This window comes from Meleagris gallopavo, chromosome 10 (assembly GCF_905368555.1).
Source record: "Meleagris gallopavo chromosome 10, MGAL_WU_HG_1.1, whole genome shotgun sequence".
NCBI classification, from domain to species: domain Eukaryota; kingdom Metazoa; phylum Chordata; class Aves; order Galliformes; family Phasianidae; genus Meleagris; species Meleagris gallopavo.
Genome location: NC_139413.1, coordinates 23,660,350 through 23,680,928, shown reverse-complemented (window position 1 = coordinate 23,680,928; position 20,579 = coordinate 23,660,350). Strand labels below are relative to the sequence as shown.

The 20,579-nt window shown below is 40.9% G+C and overlaps 1 protein-coding gene across 2 annotated transcripts in view; it reads left to right on the top strand.

Moving 5' to 3' along the window:
• Positions 1–20,334, top strand: part of RAB3B (RAB3B, member RAS oncogene family) — a 51,374-nt gene extending 31,040 nt beyond the window's left edge. For both annotated transcript variants that reach the window (XM_085232058.1, XM_085232057.1), the window contains exons 3-5: positions 9,976–10,094; positions 16,676–16,800; positions 18,801–20,334. In XM_085232058.1, the coding sequence (XP_085088184.1) occupies positions 9,976–10,094; positions 16,676–16,800; positions 18,801–18,988 (432 nt within the window). In that variant the 3' untranslated portion in view covers positions 18,989–20,334. The remainder of the gene's footprint in view (positions 1–9,975; positions 10,095–16,675; positions 16,801–18,800) is intronic.
• Positions 20,335–20,579: the final 245 nt, after the last annotated feature.

Sequence of the window (20,579 nt, the reverse complement as noted above, 5' to 3'; positions counted from 1 at the left end):
AAAATTCAGGTTATGTCACAAATTGACAAAATGGAAAAGCTCAACAACTCAACAAATAGAAATGCTACAACAACATACTATTAAACCATGTCTCATGGGGCATCATATCCTCATCTGAGTCTCTTGGATACAAACAGAGTGTGAACAAAACACGTATTTGACTTTAGCAAATTTCTTCACACTCTGAGTTTGGCCAAACCCCCAAAAGTGAAGCAGACCAGCAGCAGTTACTCCATCTTACTGAATATGACAAGGCTAAAATCCCTTGATTGTCCCTAATTTCTTAGGAGCTGCAGAAACACAGTTATCCAGCAGGGCAGGGAGTTTGCCTGAAGACCCAGCTCCTGCTCAGTGGCACAGCTGAAAAATCCCATCCTTTTCCTTTTTCCTATCTTAGTAAATTAGTTTTATCTCAACCTGTGGGTTCTACTTTGTTTTGGTTTTGTTTTCCTTTTTTTTTTTTCTCCTCAGGAGAGGTGAGAAGTGAGCAAACAGCTGTGCAGAATGCACCAGCACCTTAGTAAACTCCCTGCTTTGCCTTTGCTTTAACAAGCCCTGTAAGATCTGAGGGTGTCCCATTCTCTCTTAACTCATCCAAACACGTTTCGCCCTTCCAAAGTATTTTAATAAGCCGGCCCTCCCATCTTTTTTTTTTTTTTTTTCTACTGCTCTTTCGGCTCATTTCAGTTCCTCTTTCTTCTCTCATGAGTTGAGCAGATCCCATTCCCTATAGAGAGTCCCAGTGTAGCACTTCTAGTATGACTCCTTCCATTTTCTTTCACGGGCACGGTGATAAGCTTCTCTGTCTGCCAAATGCTCCTGTGATATTTACAGTTTTTCTTCTTTCACTCAAAAACGTGGCCTCTTCCAGAGTGGCAAAGCAGTGAACATATTGCTGAAGCAAGCGTGGATGGAAGTTGTGCACACAGGTCTTGTCAATAAGCTGTTTTGAAAAATAGGGCCTGTGTGGAGGTCAGTTATTGCTTACAACTCATTCCAGCCAGTCTGTTTATTAATTAAAATGAAATAAACATGTGCCAGAACATTGCCTGAGCTTATTTAAGAAATTTTATATAACACTATCTGTTGATACAACTACCCTAATGAATGCAGTGCTGTTTGGTATGATTTCACTAGTGAAGTGGAAGGACATTTTGAGATTAGAACTGAGGTGTCTGTTCTTTATCATCTAATATTTATCATCTGACTATTTGACTGCAGGAAGTGTACATACTGTGATTGAAATTTTGCAGCATGTCTATTTGTGCCACGCTTGCTGAAGATAACTAGGATCTAGGACACTTTTAGTTCTCTGGGCTCTCTTTGGGAATGGTGTTTGGGCTCCATACCCCAGTGTACCAGTGAAATGGAAACTAATTCTGGTCCCTCCGAAAGGCAATAAAGAAGATTGGTTCTGTCACTACCTGAATCGTGGTATAAGCCATTAGGGTAAGATCGAGAGAGCTAAAACCAAAGCTTCTACTGCTGCTCTAACGCCTCCATAAACTGAGACATGTTTTAATTCTTTGATTTCAAAGTAAGGCAAAAAAAGCAGAGGGGAAAATGTGCTTTTCATGTTGCTTTACATGTAGTTTCATCACGTTTTGAGGCAGTTAGACTGTTGAAGTCATGTCCCCTTGGTGCTGAAATGTCTTTAGCTCATTGGCATATCTAAATCTGCTCATTCCAAAGTTATGCTTTGCCCCAAAGTTTGCTTCTGCACCCTTTCAATCAAGGAGAGTGAGTGTGGACTCAAGTGGGACCAGGAACAAGCCCTGTGGGTCTACTTTTCTTCTCTGTCATAGTAAATAACTTGCATTCTTCAGGAAAAATCAGCTTGTTGCGCTTCTAGACAAATCAGTTGTCTACATATATAAGCAGAGGGGCTCTTGCTGCCCAGAGGTTAGTTGCCATTAAGGAAGTTGGCTTTTTTTCCTCAGTGCAACAGAACAAATTCATTCCTGTGCTGAGAGATGTTTAAAAGATGGTAATGGAATATAGAACTGCCTTGTGTTGAACTGAGCCACTGGTCCGTAGAGCCTGTTGTCAGTTTTCTACTGGCAGACAGTCTGGATGATTTAGGAAACAGCACAATGCTAAGGCATGTATGTGTGCTTGTATTGTGCCTGACGCTTCAGTTACAGATTTGTTGGTAGACCTTTGCTTGTTTGGGGTGCTGCTGTGCAGCTTTCCTATTTTAGGAAGTTATATTAAGAAAACAAAGGTAAATATAATGGGGAACGATGCAGGCAGCAGCTGGCAATTCAGGGCTTATTTTACATCAAAGTTCAATCACCATATATGTCTACCATATATGAGTAAAGCAGGCTGTGCTCAAGAGCCTCACCAAGATCCTGCTGCAGGGTTTGGTTGGGACAGGGGGACCTACAGGCACACAGCCCCATAGCTCTCTGCAGAGAAGGGCATGTAAGCACACTGTGTGCTAAAGCAGCAGTCTATGGAGCTTTTCTCTGCCCCTGATAAAAGTAATTCTGTTGACTTTGGGAGAAGCTAGCTCAAATCCTGTAAAAAGCATAAACGATGCTGCTAGAGCGAACCAAAATTCTCCCCTGAAGCTAGTATTTATCCTGCTAGGATGACAATTCTTTGACCTTTTCCATTTGTGTACGTGTAAATGTATTAGCCTAGAAGCAAATTGGGTTTGAAATGGTCTGTAGCTTTTATGCCTTGCATTGCTTAATAAATCATCAGAAATATGATGAAGTTCTCCACCAGTATTTTTCTTATCAGTGTTTGTTCAGTATTTGTTGGCTTCAAATGTGTGAGATTCACGCTGGTGCGAACATCCATCAGTGCTTATTTTCCAGATGTTAATACTCAAAAGCAGTGGAAGGTGTGCCCAGCAGCATCTGTCCAAACACAGTTTTACTGGAAGCAGCAAGTGGTCTGGAGAGGATGAGGAGGCACTGTGGAGATGAGCCGTAGAGGTGATTAGTATGCTATGGAAATGTCAAACAGCAGAGAAGCTCAAGATGTCAAGAAGCGTTTGCTTGTGATCCTCTTTCCAACTGGAAAGGAGGAAGCAGCATCAAGCACAAAGGTGGCTGAACATAAAATAGCCTGCAAAGACATGATACTGAGAAACTCACTGGCACTGTAAGCAGGGGCAACCCCACAGGAAGCTTTCAGCTGCTTACTGAGCTGCCTCAGGAGTGCAACAGAACCACACCTGGGCTGTGTAGTTAAAGCAGAAAATGTTATGGTAAATGGTAGCAGATCATCTTTGTCTTGTGCAATTACTGAGCATCATCATGTGCATACGTTGTGGTTCATAAAGCACTTAAATTCTAAGCCTCCAGGTTAAGATACTTGCAACTACTCCAAAATAGCAGCTCTTCAAATGAAATTCTTTCCTTCTGTTCTCAGCAGAGATGTGAGCTTACTTGGAAATTAATCAAATTCCATTTGATTGATTTTTTTTTTTCATGAGGTTTTTGTGAATTTAAGCAAAAACTTCATTTCACCAATGAGAACTACATCAGATTTATTGTATTGCTTTTTGAAATAAGGTGCACATCTTCATCAAATATAAGCATATGAGCTAGAAGAATTGATGTAATTGTTAAATTCCAACATTATGTATTTCAAGCTCCACTGAAATGAGACGCATACTTTTTGTTCCTTCTGATTTACTTTCTGGTTTATGAGCTTCAGATTGCTTTTGAGTTTTGTTGTCTTTAGGTTTTTATTCCACCTTCCTGAATGCTAAAACTTTCAATGTTTGTCCGGTTTAATGCTCACCTGAATTGAGGCTTCAGAAAGATCATAACATGGACAAAATCTTAAGTATTGGTAGTATTGCTCTATTATTGGTACAAATGCCTTTGAGAATAGCATTCAAAGAAATGGAAATGATTCCCCCAAACGCCTAGGTGGGCAGCGTGCTGTCTCTGGGCATGTTATCCATGGTACATTCCCAAAGGAAGGAGTGACACGTGGCTCTCTGCTTGGGGGCAGTTTACCTCAGGTCCTGTGCATTGAAGACCCAATACCAGGAAGAATGGGAAACATTGAGCATTAAATACCACAAAGATTTCCCCAAATCCCGGAATGACTGAGACTGAAAGGGACCTCTAGATGTCACCCAGACCAAAATCCCATTGCTTAAGCAAGGCAACCTACAGCCAGTTCCCAAGATTTCTATGTGTTTGTCTTTGAATCGATCCCCATAACAGAATATGCACAAGGGAGGGTTGTGAACTACGAGGCCCAGATTTAGGCCCAATTCACTACTAAAAATGCTGAAATCTTTTGTTGACAGGAATGTTTCCACGCAGCAATGCTTGCAGCACAATACTAAACTAAGTTTCCTTACAGTTAGGAATACAGCCAGGTCTCCAGGCTGTAGTCTTGAAGCTTCATAAACACCTTTGGACATACATATTTGCTTTGTAAATGAGTTAACTGAAGGACTTGCCTGGAGTTGAGCAGCAGAGGATGCAGCCAGGGAGTGCTGAGTGCTGCGGGAGCTGCTGCCCAGCTGCACAGACCTGAGCAGTTGCTGCCTCTCTTGCTGGTTACCATGACATTTGATCGCCTAGAAATAAGCTCCAGGAAGTCTGGGTCTCATTCTGTTGCTCTCCTAGCTGGGATTTGCTATTTTGCTTGCCTGTGTTTGAGGGGGAGAACAACTGATAGTTCGATAACGCTAATTCCCTTCATCTGTTCTTGTTAGTTTCCAGGTCAAAGAAACAGATTATTGAATTTAGCTGGATCTGTACCACACATCACTTACTTGCTCCTCATGAATTTTGCATTTGTTCTTTTGGCAGTTGATTTATAATGTATTGAGATCTTCCTCTATGTTGCTTATCTCTGTGGGTCAGGAGACCACCATTATGACCCACACAGTGATAGCCGGACCAGCACACATCCATCTGGTGCACTGCAGCACTGAACATCCAGAAAGTGCAGGCTTGTTTATTGACAGTAGCATAGTGCTGCTTCTGAGCTGCTCTACCTGTGATTAATATATTTGTTTCTTGACAACTCCAGCAAATTAATGCTGTTTGAGCAATGTCAGCCACTATAAGCATCTGTGTTGCACAGCTGTTCTTACAATGGTTGGCTAAGATAATTCAAGAGTATACATGGAAGAGCTGAAAAGGTCTTGCAAAACTGGCAAACTTTTAATGTAAAATTGCATTCAATCAGACCCTTTTTTTTTCCTATTTTTATTTTGTCTTTGCGGTGATGGTTTTATTACCTACCCTGAGTAGGTGACCTATTAAGGGATGCAGTGTATTTGGACCTTGCTGCAATCTCAAATTGTTTATTTGCAGTTAGAGAAGTGGAAGTTGGGCAAAGATAGGAAAATGTTTAAAAAACACTTTGCAAGGGTAGAACCTCTTATATGAAAGACAAGAATGGTTTTATTGTGTTTTCCTTCTTCTTTCCCAACGGAAATGTTTTGCTGCACGTAACTAATACTAGTCACGTGGAGCTGGCTCTCAAGGTATCTGGGTGTGCCTGAGTAGGTTCCAGAGACTCTTCAGCAACAGGAGCACTCAAGAAAGGAAAAATGCTCAATGTAATGGAGTGTTTTAATCAGTGCTGAGTTCTGAAGGAACCAGGAGTTATTTTGCTCCTGGCAGCATTTGAAACTTCACGGGCTTTTCATGACATCGCGTCTTTTCCGTGTCTTAACCAGTGACTCATCTTGCTTGCCTGTTTGTTCCTATTTCTAGCTGCCAGCGGGAACAGTAAGCTCCATGTTAGCGTTTTCTCCTTAATGTCGCATACTAGTCTGCCAGAGGTCACTGTTCACTCACCTATGTGCTTTTCAGTGCTTTTTTTTTTTTTTTTTTTTTTCCCCTTTCTAATCTATATGACATCTATTTAGTTGCTGTGTGGTGGCTTCCAGTCAAAAATCTGCTTTTGCAAAGGAAGTGTGTCTGTGCCTTCAGGTAACATGCAGGAGGTGTGATGGCTGAGCTCAAGGTGCACAACAAGCAGCCTCTGCCATCGAGATGGGCCTTTCCTGGTGCTGGTTACTGGGGCTGACATAGCCTCTGTTCTGAGTCTCTTAGCAGCCTAAGCAAGGAGGGTGCTGTGTTCATGGCAGCTGCGGAGTGGCGTGTGTGCTGTTTGTAGTTGCTGCTGTAATCCAGCTGGAGAAGAGGTGACTTATTCTTCTGTGTTATTCTTCTTTAAAAACAAGAAGTAACAAAAACAATCCTTCAAAAAAAAAAAAAAGATTTATTATGAAGAATGTTGGTCATGTACACTGCTGGAAAAGTCATGGTGCTGAGGGGATTAAATCTGGTACAAGTAAGAAGTTTCGGTGACATTTTGTTTTGAGAAAGAATTTTTTGGCTGGAAATCTGCATTTAAACAGTGGTAAGGATTACCATCTTTCAGAGTAGCAGCAAAGAATGTCTGGTGTGATTTAAAACTTCGAGTGTGTTTCCTGCATGAGTACCTCACTGTTGCTGTTGAGGAGCCAAGTAAATAACAAGAAGCTGGTTGTGCTCCTGTGAATGCTTAGGTGATGAATCTTGTGAGTAGAGTGCATCCACACACAGTGCGAATGCATTTAGATCCTTTTTCCTGTGATAAACCCTGAAACTCAATTGCTAATTAATGCAAAACCTTCAAATTTTTGTTTCAATCTATCAACTAATGGTCTTGTGTGCCTATCCTTGACACAGACAATTAAAAAAAACCCCACATGTAAGCTATGGAGGAACAGACTTGTTAGTGTATTAGTGTAAATATACCTTGCAGAGACCATTCTGCTCCTGGCTATAACCAAGCTATCTGATTCCTCTTTGGGGAGAGCAAAGCAGGCTTTTGGCTGCTGAAGGCTCATGCTATTCTTCCCAGGTGTTTGGCTAGACTGTTAGTGCTGCCCTGGCTTTCTGCTGATCCCTGCCTGTGCCTCAACTGCCTGCTTCTCCTGTCTTCTCATGAGTTTGTGCTCTACCTGGAAATCTTGCTAACAACTTTGGGGTGAGGGAAGCAATCTGTGTCAGTTATGTATCTCCTTCATTGGATAAATGTCTTGCACGTAGAACTAAAGCACCTAATTATCTATGGTTCGTGGTGTTTTAAACTGATGTAAGGACAGCTGCTGTCCAAGCTGAAGAAACAGAGCTCAGATTTTGCAGTTTAATTTCTCTCATTTATATTGAAAAATGTATGTGTTTTGGGGGAAGGAAGGCAGTTCTAGAGAAGATAGCATTAAACCATGATATGAATCAGGAAAATTAAGCCAGTACCACCTGCAGCCACATTCCTGTCCCTCACTGAGGTATTAAGCGGGGCCCACTGCTGCACACAAGCAGAATGCTCAAGTCAACAATCCAGAATTGCCATATTTCAGTCTGACAGCAGTACCACAGCCTGAACACAAAGTGTGAATCCAGGTGCCCGGTTTCCACTGGTGCATGTTTTTGAGGCCATGCTAAGCCTGCCCTATGGCTGCTCATCATCCCTTTAGGGCCTCCTCAGGGCCAGATCCTGGCTCCTAGCCATTGTCAAATTCAGTTTCTTTCCGGATAAATCTTTGTAGATTGACAGTGCTGTTTGTGGTTGCTTACTGCTTGATCACAGCCTCATGCCTCAAGCCAAAAAGAGTGTTATTCAAACAGGAAATAAAAGATGAGATTTGGGGGATAGAACCAGGTAGCGAAGCCATAAAACAAATTCCACGAGCATGTGAATTAAGGAAGCTTGACTACCTATGGATTTGTTTCTTTTTGTAGATTGCAGTATCTGAGAAGCTACTTGTATTGACCTAGATCTTTGAGCTAAACAGAGAGGCCTTTTTTCCACAGATCTGCTTCCTGAGGAGGCTTGAAGAAAGCCTCTCCTGCAGATCCTTTTTGGTTTGAAATGATAAGTGTTGCACTTGAGCTTTTTCCACCATCAGGAGTGTGCTTCATGTCTCTCTTCTCCACCAATTTCCCTAACACCTGTAAGAGCATGCCTTTGGGATCTCTCCTTAGTCAAATCTGATCAGGAGTCATTAGTAGTTTCCAGAGTGTACACACATGAGCTGTGGAGACCAATGATTTTATGATTTTTGTGTCCTCAGGAAATCAGGCTAAAATAATGCAACTATCATGTCTCTGAACAAACAGAATAATAATATTGTTGCTGAGACCTTTCTCAGCCAGGAGGCAGGTGGCACAGCTGGTTTAGCTGCTCAGCAGCAAAAATGGGGATGTGGTGTCAGTGAGCACAAGAGCTCTGCAATGGGTTTCTCAGTGGTGGGAGAACAGATCGCTCAGGCTATGAGGGGATGTTCACCTCACTCTGGTACTTCTTGTCAGGAGAGAATCAGAGAAATATTCTGCAGTCATCACATGATGGCTCACTGTGATCAGGCAGTGGACTATCCTGTCTTGAAATAAGTGTGTGAGTTTCAGCAAAAATTCTCTTCAGTATGGTGACTTTACAGCAAAATTCCTGCTGCATGCTCTCCCCTGGGAAATTCATTTTGTGTCACAGCTGTGGATAGTCGCATGGCAGCAATAGGCAGAGCCTTTTAAGTGAGCTGCAGGGAGCTTGTTTACAAGCACCTTCTTCCTACAGTGCCTCTGTGATGTGCTGGTGCAGAGCAACAAGTGTTCATGGCAGAATTCACATGCTTCCTTGTGCATGTTCTGGGAGGGCCAATGCTGTCTCTTGCATGCAGCAGAAACAAAGCTGCATTTATGGGGCCTATAGACAGTAGAATTTTCAAGCTGGGTCTCCCATTCATTATATCTCATGTATTTTCCCTGGATTGTGGTGTGTCTGATCAGAAACTGGCCCTGCGCTCCTGAAAGAGTGCTCTGAACAAATGTATTTTTCTCTTCCAGGTAGCTGTTTGAGCAATAAGTATTTTTTGGCTCTTTTTCTCTAGAGAAAGGATATTTTTGTTAATTACATTGGCAGTAAATGTTTTATGAAGTGTGGGTTTTAGAAGACTTAAGGACTCATCTCAGAACTGCCGACCCTTAAGTGTAAATAGCAGTCAACACCTAATGCTGAGTGTTCCCTTTGAAGATAAGGCACTGTGCCACCTGTTTTGCAGAGCTACTGTTTGCCAAAACATGGATTAAATATTTTGTTCAAGTGATACAGATATTTCCTAAAAGAGAGCTCCTTTAAGCATATAGCTTCTGTCCATGGCTCAGTAGGCAGGTCCAGAGGGAGCAGAGTGGCTACAGGACTGCTGATCTGATGTAGAAATGTACCTCAGTTTGCAAGGAATAAATGTTGTTGGCATCGAACAGATGGTAGGTGACATTTTCCAGCTGTCTCAAGTCTTTCAAAATGCTTCTGTTGTATGTGCCAGAGACAGAGTTCCACCTTTGTGCTGTCAAGCTGAACACAGAAGTGAAAACACCAGGTAAAGGTAGTCTTCAGCGCTGACGAAAATTAAGCTGAAGAAGACTAACAAATCTGAAATTAGTATGCATGCTTCAGCCACTTTGATTGGGACAGTCCATGTTAAATTCACTTTGTAGAATAATTCTCACTGCATCAAGTTTTTAATTGCTGTCTCTAACCTCAAGTTAGAACTGAATCACCCACAGCATCCATTTCAATGACATATTTCTAACCATGACACTAAACTGCACACATTTATGTCTTTTGCTGGTTACAGTGCTTGATGATTTTCTATTGCCTCTGCTTTGAAGCGTCAGCTTTCAGTGAACTCTGTGAACATTTTATTATTGCACTGAAGCTGAGGCAGAGAAGAGCAATTAAGAAGTTGACATCTTCGGTTATTTTTTTAATAGTACATGTGTCAAAATGCATTTAACAGATCATCATTGATGCAGAAGCCCAATTAATGCTAAAATGTAAGTAAAGCTCATTTCAGTAGGAACAAATGAGAACTTTTAAACATGTAATAATAAAAAGTGATTGCCTTATTTTAGATATAAGACCTAACTGTAGCAGAAACTTCTGTTTCTGAGAAGTGGAGTTTTAAAGCCTGAGTATTCTCTTCTGTTCCAGGATACAGCTGGACAAGAAAGGTACAGGACCATCACTACAGCCTACTACCGAGGAGCCATGGGCTTCATCCTCATGTACGACATCACCAGTGAAGACTCCTTCAATGCAGTGCAGGACTGGTAGGAAAAAAGCAATTATTTTTGTTGTTAGGTTTGTTTGTTTTTGGCCAGTTCTCTTCATGCCAGAGTGTGTGGCCATGGATAGAGCTTGTAGACCCCATGCTGGTAGTTGCTGGGAGATGTTCTCTTATCAGTGTGGTGAAAGGATGGAAACATTTGAGCTGCTGCAAGGTAGAAGCTGTAAGCACAGCACAGGTGAGTGGAAGGCTGGACCCTGTTGTTGGAGTTCTGGCTCTGCCATAGCATCCTCTCAAAGGGACTCCAAGGCACTTCTTCAACACTGATCCATTTCTGAAAATGATCTCTGTGTGGGTGTGGGGCAACAATTGTGAATTCCTTCATACGTGCCTACAGTTGGAGTCTGTTCAGAGCTGGGTGGTGGGGAGGATGTATCCCTGGTGTATAGAACTGCAAAGACACCAGGTTGTGTCTCTGACTTTTCAATGTTGAGCACTGACATTGGAACATCAATTCTTGTTATGACTATCATGTTGACAGGGGAGACTTAGGTGACCTCAAATATCTTGCAGTCATTGCTGTTTGTCACCCTGTTGCTTTATACTGCAGATAGGTATGGTGAGCATGCAAAGAAAGGTGATACAGAGGTAAATGGAATCTCTTAAGTCTGACAGATGAATTTGCAGTGATCACAGTGACCCAGGAGTATGTGATGGCAGCAGATAGATGACTTAGAATTTCCTTACCTGGTTCTAGCTCTTAGCATCCAGTTCAGTCTTCATTTTTACTGACCATCTTTCCATTATCATCAAAGCTAGGTTGCAACTCAAAAGCCAAAATAACATAGTTAGATGTTTCTAGTAACTTGGCATTCTTCCGAGGTTGCTCCCTACTTGTTCTCACTGTCCACTCAAGCAGCTGCTGATGATCATCACATATAAATATGTAGCCTACACTTTAACCTTATGTTCAGTATCAAGACATTATGTTGCAGAAGGTGAGCTGCAGCACCTTCTCTGACCTGTCTTTCAGCAGCTAATGCTAAAGGATTTTTTCCTTGCTAGAAGCACAAACCCAAAGTTTTGCCCAAATCAGATTCATTCACACGACGCAGCCTTAACCAAATTCACGCAAGTATCTACACAGGGATTTTTTCCATAAGAGTATTTTCCATAGGCATGTGAGCTAGAGCAATATCTTTCACTAAACTATGAATATTTTCAGCTTGATTTTTTGATGAAACAAGGTATATTATGACCATACAGCCCATTTATGTGTCTGTCTGCAAGTTGTTTCCCCTCTAATAAGTAAGTTTTATTAGTTTAGCCAAATCTAAAAATGCAGTTTCCAAGTTCTAAATATGGCTTTGTGCACATTTGGTGAAAATACTTTTAAGCAGATTGAAGAAAGGTCCTGAAAGGAGCACTCCTGCAGTGAGACCTGTGAGGAAACTTGGGTTGTTCTACCTGTCTGACCAGTCACTGTGTGCATGCTGTCCAACTAGCAGGCAAACACACAAGGTTAGGTACTATCAAAATAAACAACTAAAGAAGGGCTTGGAGTGGGGTAGTTCATGGAGATATTTTTGAAGGAGGTATCTGACTTGATTATATAAATTGCCTTCAGGCCTTATATAAATGTGGGCTGTTATTGTTCCTTCTGTATCACAAAAGAGTTCCTTTCAATGTCTTTTTCCTTATATTTGATATCCCTTGTAAGTAGTGCTCTTTTAAGGAAACTAACTTAGCACATCTTGGAAATAAATACACAGTGTAGAAGTGAAAGACAGCACAAGGTCACTGGCTTTGGTACTAATGTCTAAAATTCAGCCAACTTGAAGGGGGTTTTGGTTTTGAATTTTGTTCTATATTCTATATATATTCTCTGTTTCAGTTAAATGGCGGAAAAAAAGTACTAAATTTCAATCTATGAGCTACTACTGTGCACTACTATTTTAAACTTAAGGCAAAGTTTAACTTGAGGCTTTGTACTGAAATGATCTAACATCTGTTCCATCAAAAGCAATGGTGTAGCAGTGTAAGAAAAGGTCAGCTTTGCCTACTTGACTATCTTTCTGTGCCACAGTGGCTGCAGTAGGAAAGTTGCTAAGAGGAACTTCGCAGCAAAAGGACAGAGGTGAACCATCACTGGTGATTTTTGTCATGTCAGGAATCTTTCCAATCATGAGCTTGAAGATTCTCAGCCCAAGTGGATGGGGTGTGGATAAAATCAGCCTGTAGCCCATTTCCTTTCTGAATCTTGTCCACAGAAGGACTAAAGACTTGTAGCAAAGCCAGCAGAGTCCTCTAGTGGTGATGCAGCTAAGTTTTTTTTCCCAGTCTACAAAGTTGTTTTCTAAACTTCTGAAGAGACTGGAAATGCAAATCCAGGCTTTTGTCTATTGTTGGTGCTGCTGTATCAGCCCCTGGCATGCTGCTAGCATCTGGTCTTCAGTCAGGAACTGTACAATCTCTGGAAAATGAGAGTGTCTGCTACTGGAGTAGAAGAAGATGCTTTAGCGTAGAGCTTTTCTCTCCATGGGCCTGGTGGCCTGTAAGGTCAAGTGTGCAAGGTAGCAACATGCCTGGTGATAAAAGCAAGCCATAGCAGCCCTGCAGTGCTTCTGTTTGGCAGCTTCTGCTTGCACAGAGGTTTAGGTGAGGCTGCAGCAAGCCATGTTAAGGCTGTACTTAAACATTCACTGAGATTAGTTGGAGCATCCACCTGGAATGTGTGTAAAAGCTGACAACAGAGCTCATCCCAGTATTTTTACATCCTGCAAGTTTCCAGAAATTACAGCAATTAGTCCTATATATCTTTTCTCCCTTTTAAGTGCTTTGTTGTTCTAGCTGGCTAATGATACAGTTTTTTTTGTTTGTTTGTTTCCAGCTACAGTAAACAAAGAATTCTGTCAAGTTAAACATTTTGTGATAAATGCAGTGTGACGCAGCAGATTGACTGACATTTTTAGACACTGAGAATAAATGAGCAGTATTGAATGAACATGAATTAAACCTTTTAAGAGAAGCCTGTTACTTCTGAAGCGGCATGTGAGGATGGAATTTGAGTGTCTCTCTCAAGACATAGAAAGACTAGGTAAGCTACAGATGACACCTAGGCAGTGAGCAACAGAATGAAGCCTGTTGAATGGATTTAAAAAAAAAAAAAAAAAAAAGGAACTCTATCAGAATTGTCAGATAATAAATATCTTTTCTATATCTTTTCTGAACTTCCCTTAGGTTTTCTTAATGCAGTTCTACACTGATTTAGCCAAGTGTATTTTGAAATTAGCCAGGGGCAAGTTAGTGTATAGGCACAATTTCAACATATTCTATTGTGTTGTACATTCATTATATAGTATCTTAGCATATACTGTAAAACATGGTAGTCATCTATGTGTTTTTCAATAGGATGTTCTCCAGTCTAAAGCTTCTTCCTTCTTGCTGGTGCTCTGCCTACTGCTGCTCAGTGATTCTGGTTTATTAAGATGTAAGCAGGCTGCCAGTGTGATGCTCTGCCCATCTCACTGCTTTCTCTTGTACCATCTCTTCCTGCCCAGCTCCCTACAGAAAACAAGCCAGAAGCATGAACAGCTGAACCTGAGACCTAGAGCTCCAAGTAAGCTCTTGTCCATGACAAACTCTTAGCTTCCGTTGAGTTCCCAAGGTGCGTAGATGAATTTGGGGACCTCTTCAACATTACACTGCAATTACAGGGAGGTGGACTTGTGCATAGTTAGCTCCCAGCCAAAGAGAGAACTCTTCCCTTGTTAACCTCCCTGGTATCTTAAAGCTTATAATCACCTTCTAGCTAGTGGGTGAAAATTGCCATCAGAGATTGTTTGCTAGCTTGATTATTCTCCAAACTTTATCATGAAGCTCCAACATCTCTAAAACTTACCCTATATGCACACAGTGTACTTTACCTCCTGTCTCTCGCTCCTTGGCAGCGACTGTTCTAACTACCTCAGAATTTCTTTGAGTGATCTTTTCCTATGCCCTTCTTAACAATGGACATTGTAGAGGATTGGAGTTTCCTTTGTGTCGCTACAGAAATACTTCACCTCTACAAAAGGTACTCTTTTGTCCTAAAGGTACTCTTTTCTAAATAAGGAAGGTCATGCCTATATCAGGCATTTAGACAAGCTCTTGATGTCATGTATAGACATGAGATCTTCATTCACATGAATGGTTTTTCTGTAGGCTGAGTGAAAGGGTTAAATGAGCTCTTATGACTTTCAGTTCAGTTTCCAGATTTCTTAAGTCTTCTCTGCCAGTTATTCTTTGATATTGCCTTGATAGTTTTGTGTGTAGATAAATCAGTGTATTAAACCTCATTTGAAACTGTGTGGGAAGTAAAATATAATTTGGACAGTCCAGGCAATTTCATAGAAGGGAAGGAAAAATTGGTTAAATTTAACTTAGGCTAGGTGACAACTGGGTTCACAAATCACTAGCATTATTTATCTTTAAGGCTGGTCTCCAAATTAGGTTGTTGATGTTGTGAACCTGAGACTATTTTTCTTCTAAGCATGAATTTTAAAAATCATGCTTCATCATTAACTTGAATATTTCAGCACAAATAAGGCATAACATTATTGTTGTGTCACAGATATTTTTCCCAATTTGTATACTGAACTGTCCTGATAGTTGTTCAAACAAATCAATTGTATAAGTTTTTTTTTCCTTTTTTTGAATAACTCTTTATGAAATTTTGCTGCTTCATCTTTGGATAGGGATAAGGATTGTTTGAACGTTCTACTTTGTAAAAGTATTTATTATGATTGTTATCATTCCCAGTAACTGTAAATTTCAGTGTTTGGAGAGAGAAGATTTTTCACTAACTTGTACAAATTGAGAGTGGTGAGTTTCAGTGGGAGGTCCTTCGTGCTTTTTTCCTCTTTTTCATTTTCCAAGTAATTTCATTTAGATAGCCAAGATTTGGCAGTGTGCCTTCATATGACCCCCTCAAAGGCTGAAACCAATCCAGAGAGAGGAATAGGAATCAGAAGAGGAGTCTGGCGAGACTTATGTTCTCCCAGTTGTCTACAGAGTGAGAATGGAGCAATTCCATCTTTCTGGCTTCTTCTTCTGTGATGTGCCTTGAAAAAGCATGGGATACTGCATAAACTTGTGTAGCTCTCACTGGACTTGTCTACATGGGTGACACTGAGTAGGGTGAAAGTGAAGGAGCCAGAATTATGATTGCAGTGAGTGCCCTTTTCCTGGGTAGTAATAAGAATTCAAGTTTCATTGCACAGAGTCATCTTAATTTTGCATGTTGCAGTATGAGCCTGGACTGGTGCAGTGGGCTTGCTCTAGATTTCTGTTTTCCAGTGCAAATCAAACGGGCTGCTACTTAAAGTCAAGTTGTGCAGTGAATTGACTCCTTTTTCACAGACAACCGTGGAGTTATACACAATCTGATTTGCATTGCAACAGCAAGTAAGCAACTTGTATTGGGGGTGACTGGGGAGAAAATATGGGAAGGTGAATAGGGACAGACCCACTGTTTGGAGGAGGAATGGAATATGAAGGCCTATTAGGCTGCTGGCACAACAGCCTAATTATCTTTGGGAAGGAGGGAGACTTAAAAGATAGAGCTGGCATGGTGAAGACAAAATAGGCTGGGCCAGCCTGGAAAATGGATGAAAACTAATGCTTCCAGGTTAATACTCTTCTGCTGCAATCTCTGTGACAACCCTCTGAGGATGGTGAGAGAGACTGGCCCCTCATTATAAAAATATCTATCTTTTATTTTGACATTTAAAAAAAACTATAAATAGGCTAAGTTTAAGGTCAAACTCCTGAAGTTCACAGCCAGATCCACTCCAGTTTCAGCACACAAAGCCTCCAAAGCTCTCTGTGGCTCAAGTTCATCTCAGTGCTCCTGCTTCAACTCCCACACACTTGATCCCCCTGCTACTGATGTTAGCATTTGTCAGATGTAAGCAGTCTGTCATTGCAGCTGCTGTTTGCTGCTTCAGGTATCACTTAATCAAGCTGGGTTCAAATGTTAGCTTACAGAACATTACCTTGAGCCCACATTTTCCCAATCAAGTAAATTTCTGTTTTTCTTTAGCAATTCTTTCCATGTTTCTGTGCAACGTTCAGACTCTAGGATGCTTTTCCTGTTGAAGCAAACATGGCTCTGTGTTTGACTCTCAAAACACAACTTATGATGTTGCTAAAATTCTGCAGCAAATGTGCTGCTGCAAATCAGAATTATTTTTTTCCTGCTCTGAAGTATTTTTATGTATCTATTATATGTGTACTCTCCAGAGAAGACTGTAAAAGGTGTGATCGGATGTTGTTCCTCTGAGATGGCAGCAGATGATGGAGATGTATGCTTTTTCCCTTAAATTTCATTCAATTCAGTTTTTTGTCTGCATCTAAAGATCTGTAAAACACAAAGTATTAAGGAACTTCACTGTCACAGAAAGTTAAGGAATAATAAAACAGAATGGGGTTGCAGATGACGTTGCATTTTGCTTCGTGTGTAAGTTTGATCAACAGTCTTTGGATGTGGATATTGTGCTTAATGGTACTAATTTTCATACTTAAAATATGATTGTCTTTTGGCACAGCTGATGGAAGGAAACAATCTTTCTCATCCTGCTGCAGGGCCACACAAATCAAGACCTACTCCTGGGACAATGCACAAGTGATCCTGGTTGGAAACAAATGTGACATGGAGGATGAAAGGATTGTTCCTTTGGAAAAAGGGAAACATCTGGCTGATCAGCTGGGTATGTGTTTAGTAGAGTTTAGGAGAATGTTCTAAACTTGTACTGGACTTTTCTACCCCAGTAGGAAAATGACATTGCTTTGTTGACGTAGGATAAAAAGAGTAAAGAGTTCAATTGAGAGGAAGCTAGAATTGCAATACAAATTTTTGGGACAACAAAGTATAGGATACCTTGATTTCTCATGTACTTATTATTTTCATTATATATTATAGCATATGGAATCTGGGTTTCTCCATTAACTGTAATGTCTTCTCTTGAAGAATTCACACGGCAAGAAAATCCTGTTAAAATTGATTGTAATTAATCTGTGAAGACCCTTACATTGGATGCGCTATAAATCCTTGTGTAGTTTCTAAGAGCAGAGATTCTTACCGGACTGAAAGGAATAATCATAATCACAAACTCATAAAATCTTAATGCTGTTCTCAATTCTTAAGCAGTAATCAGAGGTTGCAAAATCTGTTGTTAAACTGAGGGTATGGGAGTGCAGTGTACAATGTGTAGGTGATTAAAGAGTAACCTTGATCAGATCACCAGTTTGCATATCTTTTCCACATACTGAAATTCAGTATACCTTTGAAAGTATGAATAATCCAGGTTCCTCCTACTTCTCCAATTTGTGCCCACGTTTTTCTAAGAGTAATTACAGTGTTAGTAGTTGAAAAATCGTCCACACCAATATAAAATCAAACAGTGAGTTTTGCTGAAATTCCCACTTCTATATGGACTACAAATGTTTTTTTCTCCCTCCCTCCAGAATCATTGATCTGTACATTTAAATACAAATCTGACATCTAGAATCTGAAACTGTTATATGTGGGATGCTTGGAAGCATGTGCAGGAGTTGCCATAGGAACTGACTCCATCAGCAGGATGCTGTTTTGTTGGAGAATCCCCAGCTCTTCCCTGACCTGTCCTCATGCTGGACACGTCCCACTGTGAAGGAAAACAAAAGCTAATTGTGTCTTTGGAAAGTGCTGTCCCATCCCTCTTGTTCTGCAGCCTCCCGGCATCCAGAATGGTCTCTTAAAAGAGCTGGAGAAAGTATTTGGTTTTACCAGGCAGTGTATTTTCTGTGATAGCTGCATTCAGCATTATCTGAAGTTACTTTGAGTCTTGGGTGGGAGAATCTCTTTGACTATTGATTGCTTAAACAATTAGCATTCACCTTAATAATTCACATAAAGGATATCCTTTAGCGTTTTTCTCTAAGCTTGTGCAGTAGCATTAACTTCATTGGAATCATTTTCCAGCTACATTAAGGAATTTATTGGCCTGAATGTGAACCGAATCAAAATAACTTCTGCCACAGCAAAAGCTAAACCAGTGTTAGACAGACAAATATCATAGTTCTGTTCTCTGATTTCTTATGTCCTTATGTACATTTCCACACCAATTCTCCTATTATTCCATGACTCTTAAAAAGCGGTAGAATGGGGTAAGTACCTACTTGTACTACTTACAGAATGACTCTGTCTACAAGCTGTGGCTGTCACTTAAGACTTCTCTTTCCCTTCTTTTGTGACAGAATCAAGGAAACTGACGTAGGATGCCCCCAAAATATAAATGTGTTTTATTCCAAAATAAGCTGTGTGATATTTGAGCTCATGCTGCTGGCAAAATAATAGGCCAGTATGCATAAGCAACAGCTATTGTAAGTGATGGTGGTCTTTGAGGCCCTTGAGGTTAGAAAGACAAAGTGTAAAACCCAAAACATCACAGGTAAAAGCTTGGCAGATCAGCACACTGCTCCTGGCAGGGGCAGAGCTCAGGCCCTTGTGGGAGGGGAGCAGTGCCAGCTGTGTCAGCAGGGATGGTGAATTTTAGATGCATTTCTGCTCAGTATTCCAAGACAGTGAGAGTCAACTGAGCCTAAGAATGGTCAATATCTTGTTAAGGTGAATTATAGGGGGGGGGGAAAAAGGTGTTTTTAAAATCATCTCCATATCATCAGTCTTGACTTATTGTTTTTAATTATAATTTATTTTTTTTCCTCACAGGTTTTGACTATTTTGAAGCTAGTGCCAAAGAAAACATCAACGTAAGGCAGGTGTTTGAGCGTCTTGTGGATATAATCTGTGAAAAGATGTCAGAGAGTATAGAGTCAGACCCTTCCAGAGGCACTTCAGGAAGGAACGTGAGGCTCACGGACCACCCACCCCCTTCACAGCAGAACTGCTCGTGTTAGTGACCTTTCTTGCTGAGAAATGTCCTTCTCCTTTTCTGACTAAATTTTATCTCTTTCTTTGTGGTTCGTTACCATGTAGTCCAAAGGCAGAAGTCTTTGTTGTAGGAAACTGATATGTTTAATGTGCTGGAGTGTTTAATATATATTATCTGATAATTTAAAAACAAACACTGAATAAATATCGTGAGTGCACCTAGTTGTTAATGTGCGAGTTACACTGAATGAAGAAAAAGAATCGCATAGTGTTGCAAATGCCTATGTTTGGATCTACTCTGATCAGCTGCTCTGTGGCAGATGAGTTACAGGATGATGGACATGAAGAATTGGCTGCTGTGTGCTTAGCTGGAGGCAAGTTGTGGTATGTAGGACTTAGAAACAGCACTATCTCAGAAAAAAAGCAGGAGACAAAGTATTAATGCCAATATTGTTAGATTTTTCTCTCTGCATTTTGTTGTTGATTCCATTTTTTAATTTTGTGCTAGATGGGTGAGGATAGATTTTCCAGGTTCAACCACTATGTATAATTTTAGAAAAAGTACGTGGGGAAAGAAGTGAATGAAACATAGCTACCACTGAAAAACAACGAAGATATCCTGTTGGGTACACTACAGATGTGGTGTGATTCTTTGAGGGGATGGATAATTTTTAATATTCGACACCTAAAATGTTATTGTACTAAATATATACTTGTACTAAAAGATGAAGCTTTAAAAGATGATTTGTATGTGCGTAGAACTCCATATGTGTGCAGAGCTTGTATTTCTCTGAAATATAAGAAACTGCTTTTGTGAATCTGTAAAACTGTATAGCATATGCCTTCGTCCATGGTTGCACCATTATTTGCACAGCCCAGCTCCAAACTGTGACTGCAAATTGCATCAGCAAACGTAAATGAGGTGGTTATCGAAAAAATTTGCTGTATTAGTGGTGAAATTATGAAAAGCTTTATGGTTTTACCACAGGCCTATACGCTCCTCTGACCAAGGAGACTTTCTGTTGTCAGAATCTGGAGTCCAGCATCTGCCCCCGGCCCTGTGAGCTGCCCATGGTGGCACTAGCATTTGCTCTTGGAGTTTTGTTTTGTCACGTCTGAAAGTGTATTTGTTCTAAGAAAAAAAAAAAAACAACCCACCGTTTTCTGGAGAAAAATGCTACTATCTTGATGTTGTTTGAGCTCAAGGCTCAATCCTTTTGCACCGCAGTTTGTTTGTTGCTTTCAGAATTCTTTACAGTGACTTGTGGTGTGTGTGAGCGGCTACTGAAAATGCGGCTTGTGCAGCGCTAGGAGTGCCCTTATTGTATCTAAACCCTCCCAAACTGCCTAATAAAGAGAAATGTCGCCACCACGTGTGCCTGGAGGAGCTGTGTTACAGCAGCCAGTCGTGTGTATGCACAGAGGTGTCTTAATGCTTTTGATCGAGCTGTATGAGCACGTTTTGATGGTCCTTGAGCCCGGCACTCAAGAACCGCTTTGCGGATCTGACAGGGGGCGCGCAGTGCAGTAACAGCAAAACGGGGCTGAGGGTAATTCATGTGGTCAGAAACGCGTACAGCTGTGAAGGTGTAACGGATTTCATCAGCTTGCGTACGG